Source organism: Mustela erminea, chromosome 11 (assembly GCF_009829155.1).
Source record: "Mustela erminea isolate mMusErm1 chromosome 11, mMusErm1.Pri, whole genome shotgun sequence".
Lineage (NCBI taxonomy): Eukaryota > Metazoa > Chordata > Mammalia > Carnivora > Mustelidae > Mustela > Mustela erminea.
The window spans coordinates 3,805,762-3,832,643 of record NC_045624.1 but is presented as its reverse complement, the minus strand read 5'-3'; the positions used below and the strand labels follow the sequence as shown (position 1 = coordinate 3,832,643).

General features: G+C 50.0%; 1 protein-coding gene across 1 annotated transcript in view; it reads left to right on the top strand.

The window, feature by feature from the left end:
* The first annotated feature begins 8,541 nt into the window (after nt 1-8,541).
* DPP6 (dipeptidyl peptidase like 6) overlaps nt 8,542-26,882 on the top strand; it is an 854,966-nt gene continuing 836,625 nt past the window's right edge. The window contains exon 1 of the mRNA XM_032304848.1: nt 8,542-9,042. Within this exon, the coding sequence (XP_032160739.1) occupies nt 8,983-9,042 (60 nt within the window). The 5' untranslated portion in view covers nt 8,542-8,982. The remainder of the gene's footprint in view (nt 9,043-26,882) is intronic.

The following is a 26,882-nucleotide window of genomic DNA, read 5'->3' as shown; positions in this document are numbered from 1 at the left end:
TGGTTAAGCAGCTGCCTTCGGCTCAGGTCATGATCCCAGCGTCCTGGGATCGAGTCCCACATCGGGCTCCTTGCTCGGCGGGGAGCCTGCTTCTCCCTCTGCCTCTGCCTGCCTCTCTGTCTGCCTGTGCTCGCTCTCTCCCCCTCTCTCTCTCTGATGGATGAATAAAATCTTTAAAAAAAAGAAAAAAAGAAAAAAAGAAACTGGCTCTCCAGAGTCCGAACGGCACGCTCTCCATCCTCACTGGATGGACCAGTGGCTACGGAACCATCCCTGCCTATTCACCGTGAGATAAAGTCCCGGTTCCATAGCCGAGCCGTCCACCGTCCACCCTGCCTTTTCTCCATGTAATCATTTTTCTAGAATGAGACTGACCTGCCTGGTTGACCAAGACAGGCTGAGAGACGTCTCCACCCGCCCCCCGCCTTTACTCACGGGATGCCCAGGGCTTTAATAACCAGGACCTCTCTCCTTACTTTCAAAATTCTCCTCAATCCTCGAGGGAAAGCCCAAGAGCTCTCCGCCGAGTGACCTTCCCCGACCCCTACAGCAGGTGCTCAGCTGCCGGTCCCCTGCATGGACGGCTCAGGGGGTCTGCCCCGCAACCTGACCACAAACACACACGCTGATATGTACCCAAAAGGGGCATGACGAAGCAGGAAGAGCCCCAGACGCGCATTTAAGACTCCTGTTCTGGGCACTCTCACTCATATCACCGAGACGTGGTTGTTTCCTTCCTGCGCACACAGAAATTACCGTTCCTGACCCTCTGCGATCCATGAGAGCCACAGGACTCCTTGGGGTCCGTGAACTCCGAGCGGAGTGGAAGAGGCCCCTCTTCCAGCCCCTGAGAGGCAGAGCAGCCGAGTGCGGCCCACGGAAGACTCGGAAGGGATTGAAATATCTGTTAGGCTAAACCACTTTCATAGCAAGAATTTGCAACCATGGCCTCAGGTTCTAGTCCCACACGAACCATTAACTAGATACCTTGGACCAGCCTCGGATGGAGAAGTCCCAAATCGCTACAGATGTGAAGCATGGTTTCCTTCTTGCGCAGTATTTCCCATGCCCCCCCCAAGACGTGCCTTCCCTCCCCTCCCAGGAAAGAGCACACAGATGGCTCCCAGCTCCCCAGCATTACAAGCAAGGCTGTCATGGACATCTCTTTGGGCTTGGAAATAACCGTCTTTACCATAAGAAGGATGCGATTTTCCACCAGTGCGATCCCTTCTGGAATGTTTGCTCCATGTCATAAATGCAAAACATGCCACTGAACAGTACACTTCTAAATTTTAAAATGGTAAATTTTGTGTTCTATGTGAGGTGACTGATACACTAAGTTGTTTGACAACATTTTTTTTCTCTCGAGGAATTCAGTTTTGTTTTTACCTTTGATTTTTCTAGGTCAACCCCTTCCTTGCAAAGAATCCAAAGCAAACCCACCCAGATTTTGCCAAATTAGTAAGGTTCCAACTAATGAAGCTTTAGGATATAATTTGAGAGTCAAGAACTGAACTCAGAGTATAACCAGATTCCACCAATCTCAAAAGAAAGGACCTCACTGACTTTTTAAAAATGAAATAATTCATTTATTTTTCTGAAAAGTATATGTGACGTAGAGCAGCTTTTTAAGCCTCTGCCCTGAACTACCTCAGTTCTTCCAGTGAGCGTGGTGACAATCACCTTTAGATTCTTTAAACCTGAAGTCATGCTTGACCTACATATATTGACCATCAATATCCTATTTTGGTATAAATTTCTGCGGAATTAACATATTGGAGGCAATAGAGCCATCTGTCCTGAGGTCTTGCGGTGGAACAGGGTGTGCATCTGGGTTTTCAAATACAGAGGGCGGAGGTGATTGTGAGAACGGATGAAAGAAGCCGGGCCAGATGTGAGAACCAGGATGATGCCTGAGACACAGGGTCGGGGAAAGGGCAGGTGTGTGGGGGAAGAGCATCGGAGTTGGCGTCTGTGAGAGGCAGAGAAAGATGGCAGAGGAAGAAAAATCAGTACAAAGAAATCGACACTACTCAACGCCACTCAGCTGAACTGCACCGGCACGGTTTTGACAGCTCACGAAAACAGTAAAACCTAGGGAATGGACTTTGTCATGTGAATAGTTCATTGGATTTTACAAATAGTAATTTGGTGCACTGAATTAACTATGGACAATCAATTAAAAAGGCACCCATATACTTCCAGGAGTGCCACATAATCGGACCAATACGACTGATCTATGACTGGGGATTGTATTAGTCATGGAAAAAGGCAGTAGGGAGGTACTCAATTAATCACTGCTTCAGGGTTTATGTAAGGCAGGGAAATGGAACGGATCATCGCTTTTCAAAATTTCCTATCATGGTCCCGGTGCAAACATGAGGACGACTCACACGTTAGCAGCAGCTTCTGAACACGGTTGTGCACAGGTGAGAACACTCTTTTCCCCCATACAGACTCCAGACCCAGGACCCGCACGGTGGGGACTGTCCCCTGCAGCCCTGCCTGCCTGGGATTCGCTTCTGGCTTTGCCAAGGTCTGTCCCTGCTGATGCAAGACAACAGCCGATTCAAATTGTTGTTTTTGTTTTTGTTTTTAAATCAGTTGTTTGGAATGATTTGGAATGATCCCTTTCACACACACAGCATCAACCCATCCTACCTACGCTACCAACGGTCACCTGAAACCATCTTCCCCTCCTGGCTGTGTGTCGACTGAGAGGTGAACCGGCCACTCTTATCCGTCATGCACGATGTGCACTGGGCTCACCCCTTGGAGGCCTCTCCTACTGGGCTGTGGTGTGATTTTATAATACGATAAAGGTAAACTAAGGCCATGGTTCTTAGGTCGTACATCTTGATGAGTCTTGGTCCAAGGCTCCCCGTAGAGAAAGACTTTAAATCCAGGCTTATCGTGTACAGCGAGTCATGCTGGGAGAGGATGCTGGGACCACCACGAGGACGTGTCCGTCCCACTTCCGCAGGAAACAGACCCCACGTTGGTGATACACATGAGGGGAAAATACCGCGTGAGGTAAACATGCAGAAGACGCTTTGGAAGCTACCAGACCACCAGGCAAGTCTGACCCGGGTGACAGAGTGAGGGAGAGAAGCTCCGGGCCTCAGTGAGGTCCTGTGTCTCTACGAGCAGGCCTTTATCACCAGCCCCGTGGCAGTCCTTACTGGCCGGGAGGCGGAGCAGGAACGGTCACCCAAGTACAGGGTTAGATTCCAAAGCCTGGCTCAGGGGTCAGCTAGTGCGGCTCCCTGTAGCCGGAGGTCAACCAGGACTTTCTCACGGCTGCGGCATGAGACTCGGAAGAGAAGGATGCACTCAGCCTGGTCGCCGTGTGGGCCTGGGGAACGCGGAGACAGGGAAGCCCGTGCCCTTCAGAGTTCTCTAATCCTCTGTTGAAGGCTGGGCTATTTACCTGCAGTCCCACTGGTCAGCTGTTTAAGATCCCAGCAGGGGCATGGATTCCACGGCCCATCCACACCCACACACTCAGTCCCAGCACCGTCCACACGGGGGCTTGCAGGTGGATGGGAGGGCCTGAAATGGCCAACGGGATATGGACAGGGCCCCAACAGAGCCTGCTGCCCTCGCTGCATAGACGTGCTATTGGAGACCTACCTGGCCTCACTCTGGATCCCTCCCGCAGCATCAAGGCCACTTAGAAGGACTTTCTAAAGACGGAGCACAGTCAGGATTGCTCCGCGCGGCTGTTTTAACAAAGTGAAGATACTGTGTACGTCACACACCCCTAGCCGCTGACTTTTTCAACAAGATACAGACACCTTAGGATAACCCCCTCTCTTAGCAGCGAAGGAGTTGTATTTATCCCGATCAGGGCCCATCATGAGATTTTAATAGCCCTTTTCCCAATTTCTTTATGAAATGCATTGACTGAGAAGACTATTTAAAAGTTAAAATAACAGGACTAGCCAGCTGGGAGATTCAAATCAAAACCACGTTGAGATACCACCTTACAGCAGTCAGAATGGCCAAAATAACAAGACAGGAAACAACGTGAGTTGGAGAAGATGTGGAGAAAGGGGAAGCCTCTTACACTGTTGGTGGGAATGCAAGTTGGTGCAGCCACTTTGGAAAACAGTGTGGAGATTCCTTAAGAGATTAAAAATAGAGCTTCCCTATGACCCTGCAATTGCACTCCTGGGTATTTACCCCAAAGATACAGATGTAGTGAAAAGAAGGGCCATCTGTACCCCAACATGCATAACAGCAATGTCCACAATAGCCAAACTGGAAAGAGTAGGATGCCCTTCAAAGGACGAATGGATAAGGAAGATGTGGTCCATATACACTATGGAGTATGATGCCTCCATCAGAAAGGACGAATACCCAACTTTTGCATCAACATGGACGGAAGAGGTTACACGGAGTCAGATAAGCAGAGAGAGTCAGTTATCATATAGTTTCACTTACTTGTGGAGCATAAGGAATAACACGGAGGACATTAGGAGAAGGAAAGGAAAAGTAAATTGGGAGAAATTTGAATTGGGGGGGGTGAACTATGAGAGACTATGGACTCCGAGAAACAAAATGAGGGTTTTGGGGGTGGGGGGTTGGGTGAGCCCTGTGGTGGGTATTCAGGAGGGCACAGATTGCATGGAGCCCTGGGTTTCGTACATAAACAGTGAATCTTGGAGCACTGCATCAAAACCTAATGATGTATTTTATGGTGACTGACATAACACAATAAAAATTTTTAAAAAGAAACTTAAGTAGCAGTGCTATCAGTTGGGAAGATCCAACACACCTGGAGTGAGAAAACAAGGTCAGGACAGCTAAGCCTTCAAGAGGAGCAGAGCCAGCATCCCGGGAAGCCCAGGGAGCCCCGAGAGCCAGTGTGGGACACACTCCAGGCACGCGTCACGGGACGATGGCAGGAGTCTCCCCCTCAAGAACGGATTCTGGACAGCGGGTGTTTACAACAGCTTCGAACTGGTAGGCACTGTTTGCCAAAAGCAATTGTGGACGTTTCACAGCTGGCCCAGGGTTATAGAATCAGCTGGTTTTTAAGAGATGGCCGATGGTGCTAAAGTGACCAAACAACAGGTGTGGCTGGACGGACCTGCAGGGACATGTACGTGGCGTACATGCAAATGTCTGAGCAGCACACACAGTTCCTAGGGGCACAGAACTTTCAGACTATGTACCCAGAGGGGCTGGAAATGGTCTTACGACATTATGGAATTTAGGAGTGTTCCAGAACTGTCCTTGATGCGAGGGACAAATGTGCTTGGTAGGAGTGATCTGCAGAAACTTCAGCTCCACAGAATGCCCACGGATAAGGTCAGCAGGTAAATACTAATGAATGTTAGAACTAAATTAATCATGAAACGGGGGCTGTTCACCATAGGAAATCCTTCAGTACCTGAATGCATTTCCCTCAGTCCTGCTTCCAGACTGAAGAGAAAGCATGATCTACAGTAAGTTCACTTCACTCTTCCCTCAGACCAGGGCCGAAGGTGAGATGCTCAGCATTTTAGTCACACATTAAATATGTCCCTGGCTTGTGTTCCTGCCTTCCTCTGCTATAAAGTCTGAATTGGCATCACATGTGGTTAAACGTAAACTACCCCATTTTTCTGAAAAAGATTATTATAGATATGAATTTTAGTCAATTGAAATACAAGGCACAAAATGTAACTTTTTTGTTGTTCTGCAGCCTTCTTAGTAGGGTGTGAAGAGGGGACAGCTGAAAGACACTGGGCCATCAGGGAACTTTCCATCTTACTATCAGAAATGAGGAATCGCCTTTCTCACCCGATAGACCAACTCACAGTGTTGGTCACCCAACAGTGACATTAGAACTTCTTCTTTGGAGCAAGTTAGCGGAAATCGGAGTCTGACTTCCAGATATCCCTGCCTCCCTTAGATACCAACGATCAGCACTTGTATTTTTTTTTAAGATTTTTTATTTATTTATTGGACAGAGAGAGAGAGAGATCACAAGTAGGCAGAGCAGCAGGGCGGGGCGGGGGGGTGGGCAGGCTCCCCGCTGAGCACCCAGGACCCTGAGATCATGACCTGAGCTGAAGGCAGACGCTTAACCCACTGAGCCACCCAGGCGCCCCAGCACTTGTGAGTTTTTATATTTGTAATTGAAGTTATAGAAAGAGCAAAATATACAATTGCTAAGCCAAGAAACAGCTGAACGGAGCCCATAATGTGCCGCTGAGTTTAGCTTGGCAAAACCTAGATCATATTTGACTTGCCGATTTCCTCATTCCTGGTGGCAAGGGGGTGGGGAAATATGGCCGAATTGTTCAGCATTTGCTTTGGAGAACTCCTCCATCACACTAATCTGGGTGGTCGGTGTTTGCTGACTTGAGGGCCATTAGGAGATGAGAAGACACTCAGGGCATGGGGAAGGCAGCGACCACCTGCAGAGCAGCAAGTGCACAGCCAGCAGTGGGGGGGGGGGGGGGAGGAAGGGAAGAATCAGGAAGCTTCCGCTCGACGCCTTCCTACTTGCTTCTTGGAGCCTGACACTGTGGGATCTAATGCACAGCATGGTTTGTCCAGGACTGAAAGACGGAGCGCTCAGAAATATTGCCAGATCTGTAAGCTCGGAATTCTGGTGCCAAAAAACGATGCCATATTGGTAAAGCTGACCACGCTACCTTGCATCTCTAGCCTTGATATTAATGGTTCAAAAATCATGCTGTGGATTACAGTCGGCTGCTTCTGGAATGCTCCCGAGGATCCCTCTGGAAGCGCGATGGGCATTACAAAGTGGCAGAACCCCTTGCGAGAGCACAGGCTGCAGTTAAGCCCGAACAGGAGAGGTTTTCTAATGTTACCTAATAAGCTCGGTTATTTAGCTAAAGGGATTTCTGAGCCGTGTGGAAGGTACCACCAGGGTTTTCTTGGTACTCACAGTATAACAGGAGAGAGAGAGAGAAATTGAGGGAGTGATTATTAAACAAGAAGGAAACTAGAAAACGTAGACGAAAGAGAAACACACTTTGGGTTTCAGCAGCAGTAAGTAAAGAGCTTCGTAGCCACCGTTCCCAGCCTCCCTGCTTCCCAGCCTCCCAAAAAGAAACACCTGAACACACTGAAAGTCAGTGACGTTTCTTGGAAACACAAAACAGCTGAGGCCCCAGCGCACAGCGCCCTGGGAATCTGTAGAGAAGGATGGCCGCGCGGGCCTGGGGCAGAAGCCCTGCGGTCACAGGGAGGAAGAGGTCAGTGGTGGCTTTGATGAACGGCTGGAGGCGAGAGTGGAGTAGCCTGTGGACGAGAAACTCCCTGGGCCATGCTCTCAGGATGGCCACACTTTTTTCTACTTGCAGAAAAGATGGAGTGAACAACAGTGTCTGTGAGTTAATAAGACGACTTTGAGATCTCAGTGTCTTCACCTGGAGTTTGGCCTTATTATGTCTGCCTCAGAGATTTAAAATACATTTAAAATGAATCTTCCCAAAGAATTAAGCCAGGGAGTGCCAAGCCGTGATTCGGGCAGCCTCTGCTTCACCTCCGGGCTCGGTTCACCACCTCACACAGGGGCCCCCCAAACCAGCCTTCCCATTCCTAGGACAGAAATATCCTCAGACGCTCTTGAACTTCTTGGCGGGGGGCAAAAATCATGAAAGAGGATAACGCATTTTACAAAATGTACGTTATTCCTAGTTGGATGCGGGGGTCCAGAAGAAATAGGGCACCATCAGCCTGAAAGTGAAACCTTTTTTCTCTCAAAGGGGGCTTCTGTTGGGAACCCAGCAGGGCGGGAGGAGTAAGGCTCTCACCGGGGAAGGGGTCAGGGACGCCAACTCCTACCCTCACTTAGTGGATGATGAAACCGAGGCTGTGGGGCGGACAAACACTGAAATGTGCGGCTCGAATTTCCATCCAGACTATTCAAGCTGAAACAGCTCTCTCTGGACACATCCAGAAAACAACAACAGAAAAAAGCCAACAAGATTTGGCTAAATAAGACAGTTGCGTTCTAATGGGCTCCTGGTCCACTATTCAGGCTGGAGAGTCTAGAATGTTGCATTGCGGTCTTCATGGAGCAATTTCTCTTCCCTGATTTGTTTTCCTTGGTTCCCAAGGGTCAGTTTTCCACCTCTATCCCAATGCTGCCTAATTAGATCATGACTTCACAGGCGCCGAAGGAAGAGAGAGCGAGAGAGAGACAGGAGACGGAGACGGAGAGAGGACCTCGGCGCGCTGCAAAGACCCGGGCTGCGGAGAGGCGTGCGCGCCCGGGGCGTCCGCCCCCGACCCGGCCCAGGTGCAGCTGCCCGGGCGGCGCCCGCCGCGCCCGCCCAGGGAAGCTCCGGAGCCGGCGGGGACCGAGCCAGGCGGCCGGGTGCCTGCCCCCTCCGCTCCCGGCCTCCGCCTGAGCGGTGGCGCCTGGCAGAGCCTCGCGTGCCACCTCCCGACCAGCCCGGGAAGACTTGGCGACGGGCGCGGGCGCAGGAGCGCGGGCGGGAGCGGGCGGCGGCCCTCGGAGGGGCCGGGCGCGCGGGGCGGGCGGCTGCGGCCGGAGCGCGAGGGCCGCGCGGACGCCAACCCGAGTGGCCCGTCGCCGAGGCTCCGCCCGGGGGGCGTCAGGGCGTGCGACAGCCACGCTCCCGCGGTCCCGCCCCCCCCCCTTGCCGGACACGTACCTCCGCACCCCTGCTCAGAGCGCCCGTGGGTCCGCTCGGCCGCCTGGTCCGGAGTCCTGGACTGCTGCCCGGGGAAAGCTGCGCCCGGCGGAGCGCCCCGCAGCCCCCCGCTCCCTCCGGGCTCCCCGCCGCTGCCTCTCCTGTGCGGCTCGGGGCCGCGGGCGTCGGCGTCCCGCGCGCGCAGCCCCGCGGACACCTGCGGCCGGAGGACTCGCCGCCTGCGCCCGACGCGGCTGGAGGGCAGGACCCCCGCGCCGCCCGAAGACGCGCCCCGCGCCGCCCTCCGCGCCAGGGAAGTTTTGAAGGTGGAGCTGCGGACCCCCAACTTCCCCCGGACATGAATCAAACAGCGGGAGCCTCCAATAACGTCAGGTGCCCCCCGGGGAAGGGCCACAAGGTAAGGGACCGCGACGGAGGCGCTCTAGGGGGACGAGGAGCGCGGAGCGCGGGCGAGCAGGACCCTCGCGGGTTTTGCGGATTGCGGGCTTGGGGTCCCTCCGCATCCCGGCCGCTGGGGGGAGGGGGAAATGGTCCTTGAGTCAAGGCGGCCGGCGAGGGCTGTGAGAACAGGTGGTGCGTCCTAGACTGGAGTCCACAGTCCCGCGGGCCAGCGCACCTGCCTGGGCTCCCCCGGGCCCGGAGAGCCTTGGGCGCTGGCCCGGGGCTCCGTGGGCTCGCTGGCACATGCGAGATTCCCCCCCCAGATTGCCGAGTTTTGGGGGGCAGGAAAGCTCAGCGGCGGGAGGCAGGGTCGTGGGAATCAGAGTGGGGACCCTTGGGCTAGAGCTTGCTGAAGAACCCTTCCCAGGCAGAGCTTTGGGCTCTGCAAGGCGCGCGCTCTCCTAGGTGTCACCCGCACGTGCTTAATTAACTTTAATGGGCCACGCGTGCCTGGAATGATTTCCAGGAAATTACTGATGGTCTGAGAAGGGAGCCCAGGCAGCGGTGAGGGGCTGCTGCTGAACCTCCAGGCTAGCCCAGAGTGTGTAGGGACAAGACTTTGGAGACGTGTGCTCGCACAGGCAGAGAAACAGACGGTCCCAGAGGGCCCCTGTTCCACACGGGGCATGTATGCAGCACAGCCGGCTTGGCCATGGCCAATAGGACTCTTCTTCTCCCCGGAGGCTCACCTCAGGTTGCAGTCAGTTTGCAAGGAAATTCCGTAGGAAAGCTGTGCAGCCGTCCGTGTGTTAGTGGACAGCACTTGTAAAATATTTTTGAGTATTTCGAAATAAAACAAACAAACAAACAAACAAAGAACAGCCAAAAGAAGGCAAGCACTTTGGATCTTAGATATGATCCTGGGCATCTATGGTCTTTTGCAGACACAAGTGATTGTCAGCACGTTCATAGAAGACGGTTGCATTTGACCAACGTTTTGCGTAGGTGGAGTTGGATTTAGGGATGATACTGGATTCATCTGGTGGAAGGAACCCTTGGTCTGTTGAGTTATGTGAGATGAGGCTTTGGACTGAGGCCTTTGTATCAGCTGAGGGATAGAGCGCTCCCCTCCAGTCAGGTCTGGGTGAAATATTTTCAATTTTTCAATCAGCAGGCTGTATCTCTGATCTCCGTGCTCATTAACTATGATTCGAGCACTTACACTTTTCACATTTACTTTATTTAATATCCGTAGGAAATGTCTTTTTAATATGTAGTTGCTGATATTATAAGATTTTAAATTAAAAATAATAAAGTTTCACGCATCCGTGAGTATGTGGTAGAGACATCTGTGGAGTTCAGAAGATCATTCAATAATTTCTTTTAGAAAGTGCCTTGGGTTCCAGTGTTAAAGTGGCTTCTTGGCAGAATTGGCCTGCAGGGTATTGACACCAGTAAAACTTTCTGGCAAGTGTTCAACACTGGGAAGGGGGCAACAGTTCAGAAGGTACTAGGGAACCTGTTCATCGTGAGGATGAACCTAACAGGTGTTCAACGAATGCATAGTCCATTTAATTACACTGACTTGGTGAAGTCACTCCGTAAACAAACACGGTACACTCTGATTAAATTCCAAGAGCTGAGAATCCAAATATAAACTTAGAGATTGCCTTCATGGTCTACAACAAGCTCTGGTCATACCCACCTCGTGCTTTAACATTTTTGATGGTCTCTGTTGCCTACAGTGAGATAATTACTGTCCCTCTGCTGGAAGGAAGGCGTTCCAATCCCCTTCCTTGAAGAAGAGTCCACCGGTGCTGTGGAAAGCCCTGGGAGTCGTCGATGTGTGTGCCTCCTGGTGTGCAGGAGTCGGTGTGGGGATGTGGGGGTGCTGGAGAGGGAATCCTGGGAGGCGAGCGAGCGAGCGTGGGGTGAACGAGGCACACACAGCACAGGAGGGCGTGGGCAGCCGACACCGGAAAGTATACGACACAACACGTGAGGCTTAGGTAATGGTGGTTTTGATGCAACATAGAACTCAGTAATACCGGTTTATTTCATCAGGAGTTTGGAATAAGCCTGTTTCCATTTTACATGGGGGGGTTCCCTGTGGGAGACTTTCAAGGAAGAAGGGCCTCCCTCTCTGAGGAGAAGGGTCACTAGCCCCACATGCATGGTGTCTCTCCCGCTGGGCGACCACGGTGACCGCCGTTGGTATTTGACACATTATGATGATTCGTTCTTCGGAAGCATCGACTGTCTTTGTGATTTCCGGTGGCTCTGGGGTGGTTGGGTTTAGCCATCACTGCTGGTGGAGGGGGTGGTCAGGGGCCCACTGTTATGGCTGCCAAGGATCACAGCGGTAGCCACGCCCCCAGCCCCCCCCCCCGGGATGGTCAGGAGCCGACGCTCCCAGAAGGTCATTCTGGAAGTTATGGTCACATGGGCTTGGGATAGAAAACCGTCCCTGTGGGATGACGCACTCGTGTCTGCCACGTTTGTCTGGCCTTGGGCGCAGTGACTGCTGTTCCCCAAGTGCTAGTCAAGCTCTGGCCAGTGCCTCGGGCTGTTCTGGAAATACCTGAGACCTCGCAGTTGGAATTCACCCGCAGGCCGATGGCGCAGCCCACGTGGAGTAGTTCCCCAGTGGCAGGCTCTGTGTCCAGAGGGCCTTGCTGGCTTTTGCCGACGTTCGGAGTATGATACTTTCTAGAAATTTATGAATTGTCTCCCTCTCTTCCCCCCTCCCTTCCTTCCCGATACAAACTGGCACACAGTTTGTGAAACTAATTATATAGAAATTCGTATCTGAAGGAAAAAGATAGCAAGGAAATCTACCGAACTATTCAATGTGATTAACTTGGAATAAGGAGAAAAAATGACTCTCATTTTTACTGCATTTTCCACTGAAGTTTTCTACAGTCATGGCGTTTTGTGGGTTTTGGGTTTTTTTTTTTTTTTTTGAGTGCTTAATGGATATATTTTGTGATAATATCACTAAACAATATGAGTGTTTCAAATTCTGGTTTTGAAAAGTTATGTACCATTGTACAGCGATTTATCCAAATCCAATATAACCTTGGTAAAAAGAAGAGCGGCCATTTTATTATTTACACAAAATGTTTGCCTTTCTCTTTTCATATTCTAGAAGATACTAAAGTCTTCCATGGTGAAAAGGTGTTGGTTACTCAGGATTGCAGAATAGACCGTTTAAACTTCAATACGCGGTGGTTCACGTATTCCAGAACTATTCTTGAATCTGTTGTTTTCAAAACACGTTACCATGAAATCTCTTCCCGAGCTGGTAACTTACTGCCTCACCAGCGGGAATACTTTTCTTCATCACCTTCTGAAGTGTAAAAGTGAGGTGCATAAAAGCCATTGCTACTGCCACAGGGTAAATTACAGCTTTAAGGTCATGCATATTTGGAGGAAAATACACTTTCATATTTAAAACATGTATCTACTGATAACCCCGTGGTGCGTTTGGGGCTTTCACTTTGATTGTTTCCCTGGAGGCAGGTGAGGGAGTGTGTCACCCGAAGGACAGGATCCCGGGCTGACCCAGAGGCGGCCCCCTCCCCCTAAGCCTGGAATGTTCCTGCTGATTCCTAGGTCTAGGCCTTGAGAGAGGAAGGTGTCCTTGAGACCCTCAGAGGTTGTAGGTGATGCTGCCACCTGTGGGGTTCCGGCGGGAGGGTGTGAGCTGTGGTCTGTGGTGTGAGCCCCCTTGCGCACCTCCCCTGCTACCCTCACCGGCCACCCTCTGGACTGGCCTTTCCTCCTTCTAGTCTGTTCCCTGCCCTCCGAGTGTGGGGCCTGGGGGTGGGGGGGTGCGGTTTCCGATGACACCCGGGAAGCTCCTAAGATTTCCAACTAACAATACTCAAGTATTTTATGTTCTTTTTGATGAATTTGATTTTCCACCCCCACTTACTTCTGCCTCCTACCGCTAGTGTGGGCTCAGTTTGGCTTGGGTCTCTGTCATTGTTCCTTTAGGATGTTAAAAAAAAAAAAAAAAAAAGATTATTACCTGAACCATTTTAGTTCAATAGGAATGCACTTTTTGGTGAAGTCATCCTGGCCAGACCCTCCTGCATTTTCACTCTGCCTTCGTGCTGAAAGGTATGTTTTTCTGGTTCTAGAACCCCGAGTTGATCAGACTTCGGTTTCTCTCTCAGTACCTTCAAGACGGGGTCTCACCGAAGTCCGGTGTTGATTTCTTCCCCCCCCCCCCCCCCCCAGAAGTGAGCTGTCATTTGAGTCATCAGTCCTTGAACCACCTGGGCCACGAGATTTTCCCTTTATCTTTGGTTTCTGGCGTCTGGGGGTTGGCTGCCTTGACGTGCTGTTCTCCGTGTCAGTCTTGCTGAGTCTTTGTAGACCGTCTTGGATCATTAGATGCACCGCGTTTGGTGACATCAGGTGTCTCTTCTGTCCTGCTCGTAAGCTGTTGAGGAGACAGTGATGCGCAGTCAGACGCGTTGGTCCTGCGGGTCTGAGACGCTGCTGCGTTCACACTTGTCTTCCCCTGTCTTCCTCGCGTGTGCTCATCGCTGTCTCCGTCTCGAGTTCCCTTCCCCTGGCTTCTCCATCCGACTTTGGGCACAGCCACATGTTTATTTCCAATGTTGTGTTTTTAATGCTAGAAAATTTACTTTGTCTTTTCTTAATAGTTTCCATTTTCCCCACTGGGATTACAGTCTTTCCCTTTATTAGAAATACTTTTTCCCTGTACATAACCAGTCTCATGACAATAAATAATTTTTTTAACGATTTTATTTATTTATTTGAGGGAGAATGAACACAATCACAGAGGCAGAGGGGGAAGCAGACTCCCCGCTGAGCAGGGCGCCCAACCTGGAGCTCGATCCGGGGACCCGGGGATCATGACCGGAGCCGAAGACACTCGCTTCACTGAGCCCCCCAAGCGCGCTGACAGTAGCGGCTTTGAAATCTGTGTCCTCTTGTTCTGGCGTCTGGGTCATCTCCGGACTGGTCTGGGTTGGTTGTGCCTCTTTCTTGAGAGTGGGTCACATTTTCATCTCTTTGTATGTCGACCGACCGTGAATTTTATCATGGGCATTGCGCTGTTGAATGCAGGGGTTCTGCTGTGTTTCTCTCAAGATTGTTTATTAATGTTGTGTGAGCCGATGAGGGAGAGGGGCGATTTGCATGTGAGTTTTGTTCTCTTATCCTCGATTAGGCCTCCTGGCCTCTCCCCACACCTTGGGTAGCTCAGGAGGGCCCCAGAGACATGGGCACTGTTTGTACACAGAATGTCAGGCTCTCTTACTGATGCCCTGCATTCCACATTCTAGAGTTTGGGGTAGTTGCCTCAAACTCCGTCCTCTCCAGAATCTGCTCGTGTGGGCTGTTCTCCGGTTGTGAGATTGTTTTGTATTTCGCACAGACATCTACGTGCGGTAGCGGCTTTGACTCGACCCATCTTCTTCCGCCGTCAGTTCAATGGGCAGCTTCGGATTCGGTGGTTGGGTGTTTCACTCCCTTTGGCCTTAGCACGAATGACATCAGGTTCCTAGGATAACACAACAGTCGCTAGACTTACTCCTCACTTCAGTTTCCTAAATCTTTAGTTCAAAATATAACGTCCCTCTGCATTTCGAGACTGACTACATCCAGGAAGCAAGGGTCAGCCCAGGCGGGACCTCCCGACCTTGCTTTGACCTTCAGCCTCCTTGTCACCAGGACTCTGTGACATGGGCGCGCCTCTCTTTCCCACGATTCCCAGTCTTCCGTCTCCTCCGGGCGAGCCGTTCTTCCTTCCCCGGGCGTCACAGTCGCTAAACTTCCCCTGTTGCTAAAGGGGTCTGAGAGCTCGGCAGGTTCTCTTTCTCCCGAGGCCTTTTCTACCCCTGCTCCGGGCCGCCTCCCCGTCCTTCCCACACTGCCCTGTCCTCCTGACTGGGACGGCCGAGGCAGTTCCTCCCCTCCCACACTCTTCCTCGGTCGGATCCTCTCTGGAATTAAGCAGCCGCCTCCTCATTTTCACGGGTTAAGGGATTCTCCTCTGGATTTTGGGATGCAGCTTCGTCACCGGCTCCCCCTCTGTGGGAGGCTTTCCCTGCACAGTGAGTTCAGCCACGGCCCCACAAGCTGCTGAGGACATGAGGGTCATGCCTGGCGTGTCCTTCCGCGTGTCCTCTGCCACCCATCGGCGCAGGCCCCGCAGACCGCGCAGACCCCGCAGACCGCGCAGACCCCGCAGACCGCGCAGACCCCGCAGACCCCGCAGACCCCGCAGACCGCGCAGACCCCACAGACCCCGCAGACCCCGCAGACCGCGCAGACCCCCAGCCCCCGCAGACCCCGCAGACCCCGCAGACCCCCAGCCCCCGCAGACCCCGCAGACCCCGCAGACCCCGCAGACCGCGCAGACCGCGCAGACCCCGCAGACCCCGCAGACCCCGCAGACCCCGCAGACCCCGCAGACCGCACAGACCCCGCAGACCCCGCAGACCGCGCAGACCCCGCAGACCCCCAGCCCCCGCTGCCAGCCAGGCCATCACAACTTAAGATTCCGCTCCAGTGGGTTTCCATCTTGATTCATGGTTGTCTGACTCACTCCTCAGTCTGTCTTTTTGGGTTGAATCAGTGTCAGACCTTTCCACCTGCTCTCATCCCCGTACCTACCTGTTCGGAGCCTCTGTCCCTAAACGAATCCCCAGCTTCCCTAATCCCGACCACGGACACCTGTGCTCTCCCGTGGCAGCGCCCGGGTCCTGGGACACGTGGTCCTCCGGGCCTCATACGTAATATTTTAAAACAGGATCTAGCTTCAGAGGTCGTTTTGTTCTGTCCTTTCATTTCCTGAAAACTGAGCTCCAGCGGAAGACGCGCGTTAACGAGACAGCCGGGACACGGACTCTCCTTCCCAGGTTCCCGGTCCCCGGTGCCTCCCGTCACCCTGGGCTCTTCCATGCTCCGACTCCGTCGGACCACAGATTGGGGGTCCCGTCTGCTGTACACTTGCATATCACGCAGGCCAGCGACTCAGCCGAGAGGGCCCTTCACTAGTATTTAACGTCACTAAGAGCACGGCCTGGTCACAGCTTGTCTCTCTCACCTGAGCCCTTCATGCTCAACAGGGGCTTACTTGTTTGGTCGTCATTTCGGAAAGAAATAGGAAAGGGAACCCATATGAATTTAAAAAAATGTAGATTCTTTTTACTACCCAGAACCTAAATCATTCCAAAGAACTTGAGAATATTTAATGTAATGCGTAAAACACAAATTGCTTTAATGACTTCCAGGATATTAGTGAAAACCTATTTATGTTATTTTGGTTTTACAGTCTATTGATTAAAAAAAATATAATTGTCTTCGTTTTTTTTCTCAGTAAAATACATAAAACGAATGTCAGCTCATGTGTCCGTTAAATTTCCAGGAATAGAGGGCAGTAAATGAGTAAGTAATTGCTTTTCCAGTTTAACTTGCTGGATTACTTCTTTTGAAGTCAAAAGCTGTTCCTCAAATGCTGTGTTTTAATTATCTCACATCTTGTACCTTGTGAAGGAAATAGACTGATTGGAATTTCATAGACCCCCACCCCCTTATTTTTAAGTGCCTAGATTATCTGCGTGTGGTTAGCAGAGATGGGCAGAAACTCCCCAGCTCCATGGTGGTCCTGTCCCCGCTTCCGTAGGGTCTGAGGGGGTCGGCACTGGCTTCATTCCACATGTAATGTGCATGTCCTTTCAGTGTCTCTGTCTGTTTTAGGAACATTGCAGATGCAGTATTAAGAGATCATAAGATGTTTAGGCGTTGCTGTCTAATTACAAATTGTATCTGGCATAATGTGGACACAGCAGAACAAGTTCCCATCTCTTATAAAGTAAAAAAGATGAAGATGTGCTGGGCCTGTGTTAAAATAGTTTGAATATGTGAGTTAAAAATGTGAGTTAAAATGTGGGAAAGCCCATCTGGTGGAGAATTGTTTATGGAGGTAGCGAGAGTGTAAGGTCTCAGTAGACAGGATCTGAGAATTAGCTGAACTGTGCCTTCTGTTTGGGTTGAGTCTCGGGCCTTCCCCCGCCCCAACACCCTCCATCCCTCTCTGAAAACTAAGCTTCAAACCCCCATCTGCCTCTTCCCTGCTGATGTTCCAACCTGAAAACAAGCCATAGGCAGAGTGAGTGCCATTATGAAGGCGTTCCAGGGCATAGATATCACAACCAATTCTGTAATAAAATGTGCTTAATGTAAACCCTAAGCCAGGGGAGTCCTTCACACTTTAGTATGAAACAGACACATACTGTGCTTATCTGACATAAACGTTCAACCTGAAGATGGAGGTACTATATGAAATCAGGGGACAGTCATCAATTTGTATGCCATTCTCCCCTACTTGTCGTAACTTTTTCGTGACTATTATCGTATCTCATGACAGCTGCTGAAGTAGATGGGCATGTTTTTAGTCCTCTTTTTATTTTTTAACTGAAGAAACGGGGCTACGCGACTACATGCAAGTCACTTCCAGTCACTGGGCTAGTAAAACAGAAAAGGTTTTTGAACTGAAAATGTGTCAATAATGAATAGTATTGAATCTTTTATTCAGTAAGCTGCAACCTGTGCTTCTTTCAGCCTATCTATTAATTTCCTCAATGCTAAATGTTATTTATGTATTTTGTAAGCATTGGACTTCTTCCTATGAAGACTTAGATAGACGGGGTCATCACAGATGGGACAGGAAGCCACAGAATGAGACACCCAGGGTGCTAAAGCAGGAATAAAGTCAGATTTGGGATCGTGGTCAGAGAACAGAGTGGTCAGTTCAGGTTCACTGGGGACTACTTCCCACAGACTCATTCCCTCCTGTTCTCGTTATGTCCCTAAGGTCTAGAAATAGCCTGCAGACTAAAGGCTTCATGCAACGGAATTTTTCTGCTGCCCCAAGTGATAACCACGATCCTTGCTAACCAAGCAACCCATCCACCTACCATGTAGCATTTGCTATATTTACTTCTGGTGATTTTTTTTTTTTTAAAGATTTTATTCATTTACTTGACAGCGCAAGAGAGGGAACACAAGCAGGGGGAGTGGGAGAGAGACAAGCAGACTCCCTGCCGAGCAGGGAGCCTGAGGCGGGGCTCGATCCCAGGACCCTGGGATCATGACCTGAGCTGAAGTCAGATGTTTCAGGACCGAGCCACCCAGGCATCCCCCACCCCCGGTGACCTCTATTTGTGACCACTGGGAGTAGATTCTAGTGTCTTCCAGTATCCGGCCCCTGCAGCTTAGCACTGTGTAATAGAAGCCTGAGAAATCACAAAGAGGGACGGGACCCGAAAGCGACAGAAATAAAGCAAAGCTTGTCTCCTTCCGCTCCGCTCCGGCTCTTGGAGTCTGCAACGTTTCTTCCTTGATTCATTCCTCGGCCGCCAGTTGCAGGTCCCTGGAATGGACATGGGGTTCATTGCCTCATGGGCCATTTCTCTTCTACAAGAAAGGCCCTGCCCACAGCCTTGCCTCTCCTGCTTGGACGCCGGACTCGGCCTCCCCCGGATCCAGCCCATCGGACCAGGGTTAACCTCGGGCCCAGCAGGAGGAAATCCACAGGCTGAGCCGAGCCAGCCCAACGGTGTCTTTGGAAATTTGAACCAAGAGATGCAGAGATAGTGGCAGAGGACGGAGGGCGCGCTGGCCGCCCTGGATGGTCGCGGGAAGCCGGGGGTGACCGCGGAGAGAAAGCGAGGGCTGGGAGCGAGCGGGGGTCAGAGATGGGGGCCCTGAGCCCGCTGACTCCCACCTAGACTCGGCTTCCCTCCACTTCTCCCGGAGCCCGTCTGCCTTCTTTGGCTTCCCTGCAGCGCCTCCCTGTTCTGAGACGCAGCGCTGTGGCCAGTCGACAGGGAATGAAGAACCGTCCTTGACGACTAGCGAGGTTCCTGCGTTCCTTCTCCTGCCCCATTTCCACCATAGAAAACCTTTTCTTTTTCTTTTTTCTTTTTTGTTTGTTGAACAGATTTCTGGTAAGCTTTTTTGCATTTGAACTTCATATCCCAAAAGGAATGAGTGAGAATTAAAAAAAAAAAAAAAAAATCCCTGAATTGCTTTCTGAGCAGGAGGGGGAGTGAGGGCTCCCTTCCAGGTTATTATTGGACAGAGCTCGCCAGAGCTGAATTTATCAGAAAAATGGAGGGTATCTGTGAGGCTTTGTGGCAAGAGATAAAAGGGAACAAGACAAAAAAGATGATGTTGCTGGCGGCCAGGAGATATACTTTGGGAAACAGAATAGAAATGTTGCCGGGTTGTATCTGGCCTTTCAGAGAAGTGTCAATAAAGACTTTTTGGGTTCACTAGTGTGTTATTTGGCTGCATCTGGGGTTTTGTGGCCACTGGAGTTGGGTAGCGGGATGGAACATTAACTACAGGATCAAGAGAGGGGCGGGGCAAAGCTCCCCCACTCCAGGGGAGCTCCAAGAATTCTGCTTACATGCATAATGCCTTTGTTTGTGGTTGTTTTGTTTTGTTAATTTGAGCTACATTCTGTGGGTTTCCCCTGCAACCAAATGAGCTCCAAGAAATGTGCTGTATAATACTGAAGCACCTGGAGGCTTCGGTAAGCCTTAGGTGTGAACCCCACCTTCTCCCCAATGAGTTTCTCAGTGTTAGACCAAACACGTAGACTCACAGGGCCATTGTGAAACACCCTTGTTTTTTCTCCTCCATCTGGGCCTTGGAAAGGAATCTTCAGCTGGGTGGGCCTGTACCCGGACTGGGAGGACATCGGAGCCTATCCTATTCCATTCCCTTACGGACAGTCTGATTTCAGAGGTTAAATGCCCACTGCCGCCTAATCCATTATCGACTCCAAAACCGACTCAGACAGGCTTCCCCTCTCTGCCAGCCAGAGCGTGCTTTGGGGCCAGCCCCTGCCTGGGGTTCCCCTCTGTCCTCCTCTGCGCCCAGTTCCCCATTTCCCTCTGATCCAAGGTTGGGTTCAGGAGGAGGAGAAACGAGGGTAAAGGCAGAGTACAGTGTGGTGGGTGCCCTTGGGATCTGGTGATAATAGGTCTCCGGGTGCGACCCTTACCCAGGGCTGGTCTGTGCTCACGGGGCTTTGAGGGAGTGTCTTCAGACGCCAGCGCACAGGATCTTGAAAGATGACGGTGGCTTTTTCTCCAGCTGTGATGCTGTCCCTCGTCCTCAGGCTTCTTGGGTCACCCTCTGCTCCTAACTTTGCTCTGTCGGGTGGTTGCCTTTCTAACTGGCTCTTGGCTTTTTCATTCCCGTGGTCCATTTCTGCCACGAGAAACCCACCCGTTTTCCATCCGCACCGTCAGGGACACAGGGGGCTCCTGGGACCACACCACTCTTCACCATTGGCTGCTCCAGAGGAAGTTCTGGTTTCAGCTTCTCCGTGGAAAGTTTGTCCAGGTGGGATCGGAGTCGATACTGCTGCTGCTTCCAAGACACCCACGTCGAGCCCCCTGAAGAGTTCTGTGAAGTTCTGTGAAGTTCTCATTTGACATGTGCTGAGACAACTTGGCTCTGCTCGAATTTTCCTTCCTCCCTCACCAAAAGATGAAGGTGCTGGAGAATCCCACCCGCTCCTGTCCCGGAGGCCTCCTCTCCGGTGAGCGATGGCCACTGTGCAGGAGTGATTTCACACCCTCCGTGGTTTCCCTTACTCATAGTCTACACACCTCTTTCCGCGTAGGGGCGCTTGGCTGCCATTTTGGCACATCCAGGTTGGGTGCCTGGGTCGGAACTGGTGGGAGGGAGAGACTGTTAGACTTGGTTCTGTCTACGTGTAGTTATCCGTGTCTCTGAGAACACTGGCCAGTTGGTGAGGCATGGAAAGAGTGAGCGCCATCTGAGCGCAGTGTCTGGGCTAGAAGAATGTACTTTAGCTAATGTGATTTGTTTTTATTTCAATTCGGTGAGCCGACATACGGTATATCATTAGTTCAGATGTAGTGTTCCGTGATTCGTCGACTGCGTGTAGCACCCAGTGCTCATCGCATCCTGTGCTCTCCTTCCGGCTCGTCCCCCCACCCCCCAACCCACGACCCCTCCAGCAACGATCGGATTGTTTCCTCTAGTAAGGAGTCTCTCATGGTTCCTCTCCTTCTCTGATGGCTTCCCACTCAGTTTTCTCTCCCTTCCCCTGTGGTCCTCGGCGCTGTTTCATATGTTTCTTATGTTTCATATGAGTCAAAGCATATGATAATTGACTTTCTCTACTTGACTCATTTCACTCAGCATAACCCCCTCCGGTCCCATCCATGTCTATGTAAACGGTGGATGTTCATCGCTTCTGATGGCTGAGTCGTATTCCATTGGCTTCTGTGATTTGAAAAGGATCCAGGGCAGAGGGGAGGTTTTAGCGAGGCTGCAGGGGTCACAGCGTTTTACACAAGACTGTGTTTTACCTCGAGAACACGTGTGGTCTCGCCAAAGTGGAATGGTTTTGTTTCCTTTACACCTGAAGTATGTTGCGATTGCTTTTGTGATTCATGTGCATCCAAGGAAAGAGGGGACTCCTGGGTAAAGCGTCCCCCTTCTCACTAAGATTCTCCCATTGGGGTGCTTCTCCAATGTTCCCGGGCACAGGGGTCACCTGAGAATTCTCGTTAACATGGGCGCTATGATTGAGTAGCTGTGGCATGGAGCCCGAGATCTGGCAAATCCTAAAAAACTCCCCAAATGCTGCTACTACTTTTCTTCTCACACCACACTTCACATGGAAGACTCCATTGTTTCATCTGAGTAATACCTACCTTACAACATAATCGGCATTATTATGGAATTGTCACACATCATCGCAAGTCTTTCATTTTGGGAAAATGGTCTAAGTTGTAGTTTGCACCGAATGGTCTCATATGTCTTGGAATTGTGATTAGAAACTTTGGTGCCATTTACTTGAGAAGGGAGGCTTGAAATAGGAAAAAAGGCAGTGGGGCTCCCATTGCCAGCTACAACCTCCACTGGCTTTGGGCCATTACCAGGCAGCTCACATGTCCAGAGTTAGCCATTCTGCTTAAACTTGGTTGTGTTAGGTGGTCTCCAAGGGTCCAGCAAAGACTATAATTATATTTCTAAACATGTTTTATGTTTAGCCAATCTATGTAACTATATTATTTTTAAAAACCTGGGATCTAAGTCTATATTATTACCTATATTTCTGTGCACAGAACAGAAGACGGAATCTTGCCTCTAGCCCATGCTCAGTAAATATGCGTGATGATGGTATAGAATTCTGACGGTGGAGGTATGAGAGTAGATCCACAGGGTGAGGAACCCATGAGTTTTTTAAAAGTCTCTTGAGCAAATCTTTGACGCTGGATGGTGCTGACTTCCTAAAGTGGGAATAATTAACTTCACAGTAGTCGTGCCTGTTGAGTGGCTCGACCCTGACACTGTCGAGGGCTAGCAGACCCAAGCCTTGCAAGGTCCGACGGGATCCGTGGAGTAAAGGAGTTTAAAGCATTCTCATTATAAGTACAAGAAAGGTTTTTGAAGAAACAGGCAAAGGAAACCTCTGTTTCTTTACCCATGCCCTTTACTGATTGTTTATCAATAAAACCTCCTGTTCTCTTTAAGTTAGAGTTCACTAAGATAGTATCTTGTCACTTAATCTTTCTAGATAGGTGCTATATTCTCACGTCATGAAGTATCTATTGGATTCTTCCCACAGTGGAATCCACTTAATAATTTGAAAAATCATAGGAGTTCTCACACTGTAGACTCTACTGGGTTGTGGAGCCGTAGTTGCGAGAGTCAAGAAAAAGCTTGACGGAAAAGGCAAAATGACCCAGTCATAGTTTTCAAATGATGTGTTATTACAAACAAGGAAATGTCACTGTGACATTTAACTAGCTAGAAAGAAGACAGGGGAGGGCTGGGGAGGGTGACCTCTAGGAAGTCCAGAAATTCCCACTTGATGCAACAGGCGGCACAGTCAGCTGAGTGTTCCCATTTCTCGAGGAGGGCAGATAGATGTTCATTTTCCTCCACCTGGGAAATTACAGCTCTTACCTTAAGGGGTAGATTGAGTAAATTGCTGCACTAAATGTATCTTTGCAGACGGAACTTTCAAGTGTAAGCCTACATCTCATCCAACTTTGAAAACAGCGTGAAAGCTCTCTATCTCTGTATTAGATAGATATTATGGGAAACTCTGAAGGCTTGTACTGGATGAATCTGTCAGCCACTACACAACTTTGGGTTTCCGTCACTCTGCATGGCTGTTCCCTTTGCAGCCTTGTTGCCTCGATGGCCCAACAGGCGCTCATTTCTGTAGTGTTTTTATGAAATAATTGCCCGGAATAGATGTGTTGCTGAGGTTTGTGAAGGCAGCACCCAGATGGCAAAAAACGTGTGGGAAGAGTCAAAATAGAGGCCAAAGTGAACTCCTTCATCACCCCTACATGTATTTCAGTGTCTGAAGCAGAAGACTTCAAATTAGGAAACTTGGACATGGGATTCAGGCCGTAGGAGGAAAGAAACTATGTGCGTCTGGTGTGGTGTCACAAGGAATAAACGAGAAAGTTGATAGAGGCTCGACAGGGCAATGTCTAGACAACAGTGGCAATGGAGTTAGAAATAAGTAATGCACATTCGCTGTGGGACAGAGTTCTGAACTTCCTTGGGGAAGTGCTGGGAACTGCAGAATGAAAACTTATTCCTTGGAAGGTGTTGGGGAAGAAAGTGATTCTGGGAGAAGGTTTATCTGTGGGTTAATGGGTAGAGCACTGTGACTGCCAGGACAGTATTTTGTTTTACTTAGCCATAGCTGTGGTCCTAGGGGGTGGTTTTGCAAAGAGGACCAGAGATAGTAAGTAAGACAGTAAGGTCCAACGTCCTTTGAGAGGCAGATCTGGGCTTCAGACCTGGACTCTGAGCTCACGCTTCATTCCAACACCACAATGGATAGTAAATGGTGGGAAAGAAATCAGTTAATCAAAATGGTCATTTAGAAATTTGGTCATTAGTTGAGTTGGCCTTTGAACTTAAATAAAGTTCTTCTATATTACAGGAAGAGTATCTGTCATGTAGTAGCAGATACCTTCTAGAAATGGTGGCTCTGGTTGATTTGCTGAAAGATCATTTACTTTCAGAAATTAACCTTGTGTCCATTGATTGCAAAACTCTCATTAGTTCTAATAATAGGTTTTGCTGATTCTGTGTGTTTGATCATAGAATGCACAAATAATGACAACTGTGTCTCTTACTTTCCAGACCTGATGATTCCTATTTATTTATCTACTCTTGTGTTCTTGACCGGCTCTCCTGCACCAGTAAGAGTAGGATTCCCACTGAGAACTACTCAGTATTCCAGCATGATTGGGGTACATAATGGTGTCACTACTGAGGGAGACGTGGGGGCACACATCATCTTCCCTGTGACTTGCACATGTCTATATAAACACCTCATGCTCTAGGACGAGGTAATTTGAGATTTGGATGTGGGAATCATCAGCTTGTGGGTGTTAATTTGAATTGTGAGATCACCCTCCAGTGTCTGCTGAGGGATGTCAAGGGTAGGAAAGAGTGTCATACCAATCCTTGCAAGAACAGTCAGTCAACATGCAAGTTCATGACTCTTTGCTCCATGAGAGAGATGAAGTTTCAGGACCACCAACTTGACCCAACTGTAGGGAGAGATAGGGGACTCCAACTCCAAGTTGGAGTGTGAACACTTACTTGCCTGAGTCAGGCATTGTCGGCAACAGTAGGAAGAATTCAGCTGGAATAGTTGGTGATTTGGTGGAGGTCAAGTGGGAGGGCACGAAGCCCTGGGAGGCTGCTTCTGTGGGAGGGGAGAGAAGGTTCACATTCTGACGAGTGAGACTCATTTGTATCATGAATAACTCAATGCAGTATGGGATTTGAGCGTGGATCCTGGAGCGGAAAAAGGACGGTCGTGGAAAAGCTGCGGGTCCAAACACGTTCTTCAGTTAAGAGTCCTGGAGCAACATTGATTGCGTGGTTTGCTGCTTGTACTATCCCTGTACATGAGGGAGGATGCAGGAAGCGTGTGTGGGATTCTCCCCTATGTTTGTAGCTATTTTGGAAGTCTGAAACTATTTCAGAATAAAGCCTTTTAAAAACAGGAGCTTGGGTGCCTGGGTGGCTCAGTGGGTTAAGCATCTGCCTTTGGCTCAGGTCTGGATCCCGGGGTCCTGGGATCAAGCCCCTCATTGGGTTCTCTGCTCAGTGGGGTATCTGCCTCTCCCTCTCCCCTCCCCCATGCTTGTGCGCACTCTCTCTCTCTCTCACAAAAATAAATAAATAAATAAATAAATAATGAAACCACACCCCCCCCCTCCAAAACAGGACCTTAAGAATTAGAAGGATGTCCTAAAGAAAGGGTGATACTGGTCATTATTTCAAAAGAGTGTAAGCAGGAAGGAGCATTCACGGAAACTGGGAATGAATGTTTCGAGAAGTGGAGCGGTGAATCCAAAGGAAATCATGTCTTGCAAACCAAAACCCAGCATTTTCAAAACACCTGCCTGGTGCCATCTTTACAAATGCACAGCACATAACACCATGAATTCCTAAGTCCTTATCACATACCTGCCACTGCCCCTTAGATCTTGGGTTCTGAGGACGACACTTGGGCAAAGCTTGAACGGACACTATAATGACAAGAGGGAAGTGACTTTGGGGCCAGTGAGAGTGAATAACCCTGAGCGTATGGGGGTAGTCTCTCTACACTGCTAAAGGACGGATGAAGAGAGAGTCTAGATTGGGAGTGAGTCCAAAAAAGGTGTATGGTGTGTCCAGAATATGATTTTTTAGGTTGATTAATTCTACCAACTGGTCCTCTGGGTTTCCATTTGGATTTTGATGGAAAGATGTCGACTTTCAAGAAAGATGCTTCCCCCATGAGTTGGATCATAACCCGAGGTCTCCTCATAACCTTGGACTTGGAGGAAAAGAAATAAATATAATTTCTAACTGCTACAGTAGGAATAAAAAGGAAAAGAAAATGAAAAGTGATTGCCGTGATGAATTTCCCTGACATATTTATTACGATTCTTTCTTGAAACATTTGTGAGGGAGATATTGATGAAGCTGGGACCATTTTATATACTTCGGCATATTCTCGGAATTGTTTTAGAAGAGAGAGTTTTCAGTGCACACGAATGAATTATCTGTGCAAGTCAGGATAATGAAGCATTATGATTACATCTGGGTCCATTTCTCATCCTGCCTGTGCCGACCGAAGTCTTCCACGGGCCCTGGATTGGCTACCCATCGCATTAGATTCCTGAAGTTTCCATCCGAGATAAGAAATAGCCCAACGACTTACCTAGATCCCTCATTAACTGGGGATCAAAATTCCAGGGCCTCAAGGGACGTGGTTCCTGCAACGCAGAGGCAGGTATGAGCAGTAAACCGTTGGGCAGAAAACCGTGAGGACGAGGCTCACGTGCTCTTGGGCCGGGCTGACTAGAGGAGGGACATGGAGTGCCGCTGCCCTAGGACCTGGCATAGGTCAGTGCACATTGCTCACAAACACTCTGTCCCCTTTAAATAAGTCAGTCCATTCGAGAAAAACCAGACATCGGAGGCTCATTTGCCTCCATGAAGACTTCTGCTCTTCCGGAGGTCTCTTAGGGACCAGAGACGGTCAATTTCTCCCACATTCTGTGGTCCTCCTGGAAAAGTCACCGTGCGTCCGTCTGTGAGATGTGTGGAGGCGGGCTGTGGCTGGAGGGGACAGGAGAGGGTCGTGGGAGGATTCAGGTGACATTGCCCGTGATCTGCCTCAGGGTCCCGCTGGGTCATTCCTCTGCAAAGAAATAGGCAACGCGTGTCGGCAATACCTTAAAGTCGTTCATCTTGAGGATATTTGAATTTTAGTCTAATTTACCAGGT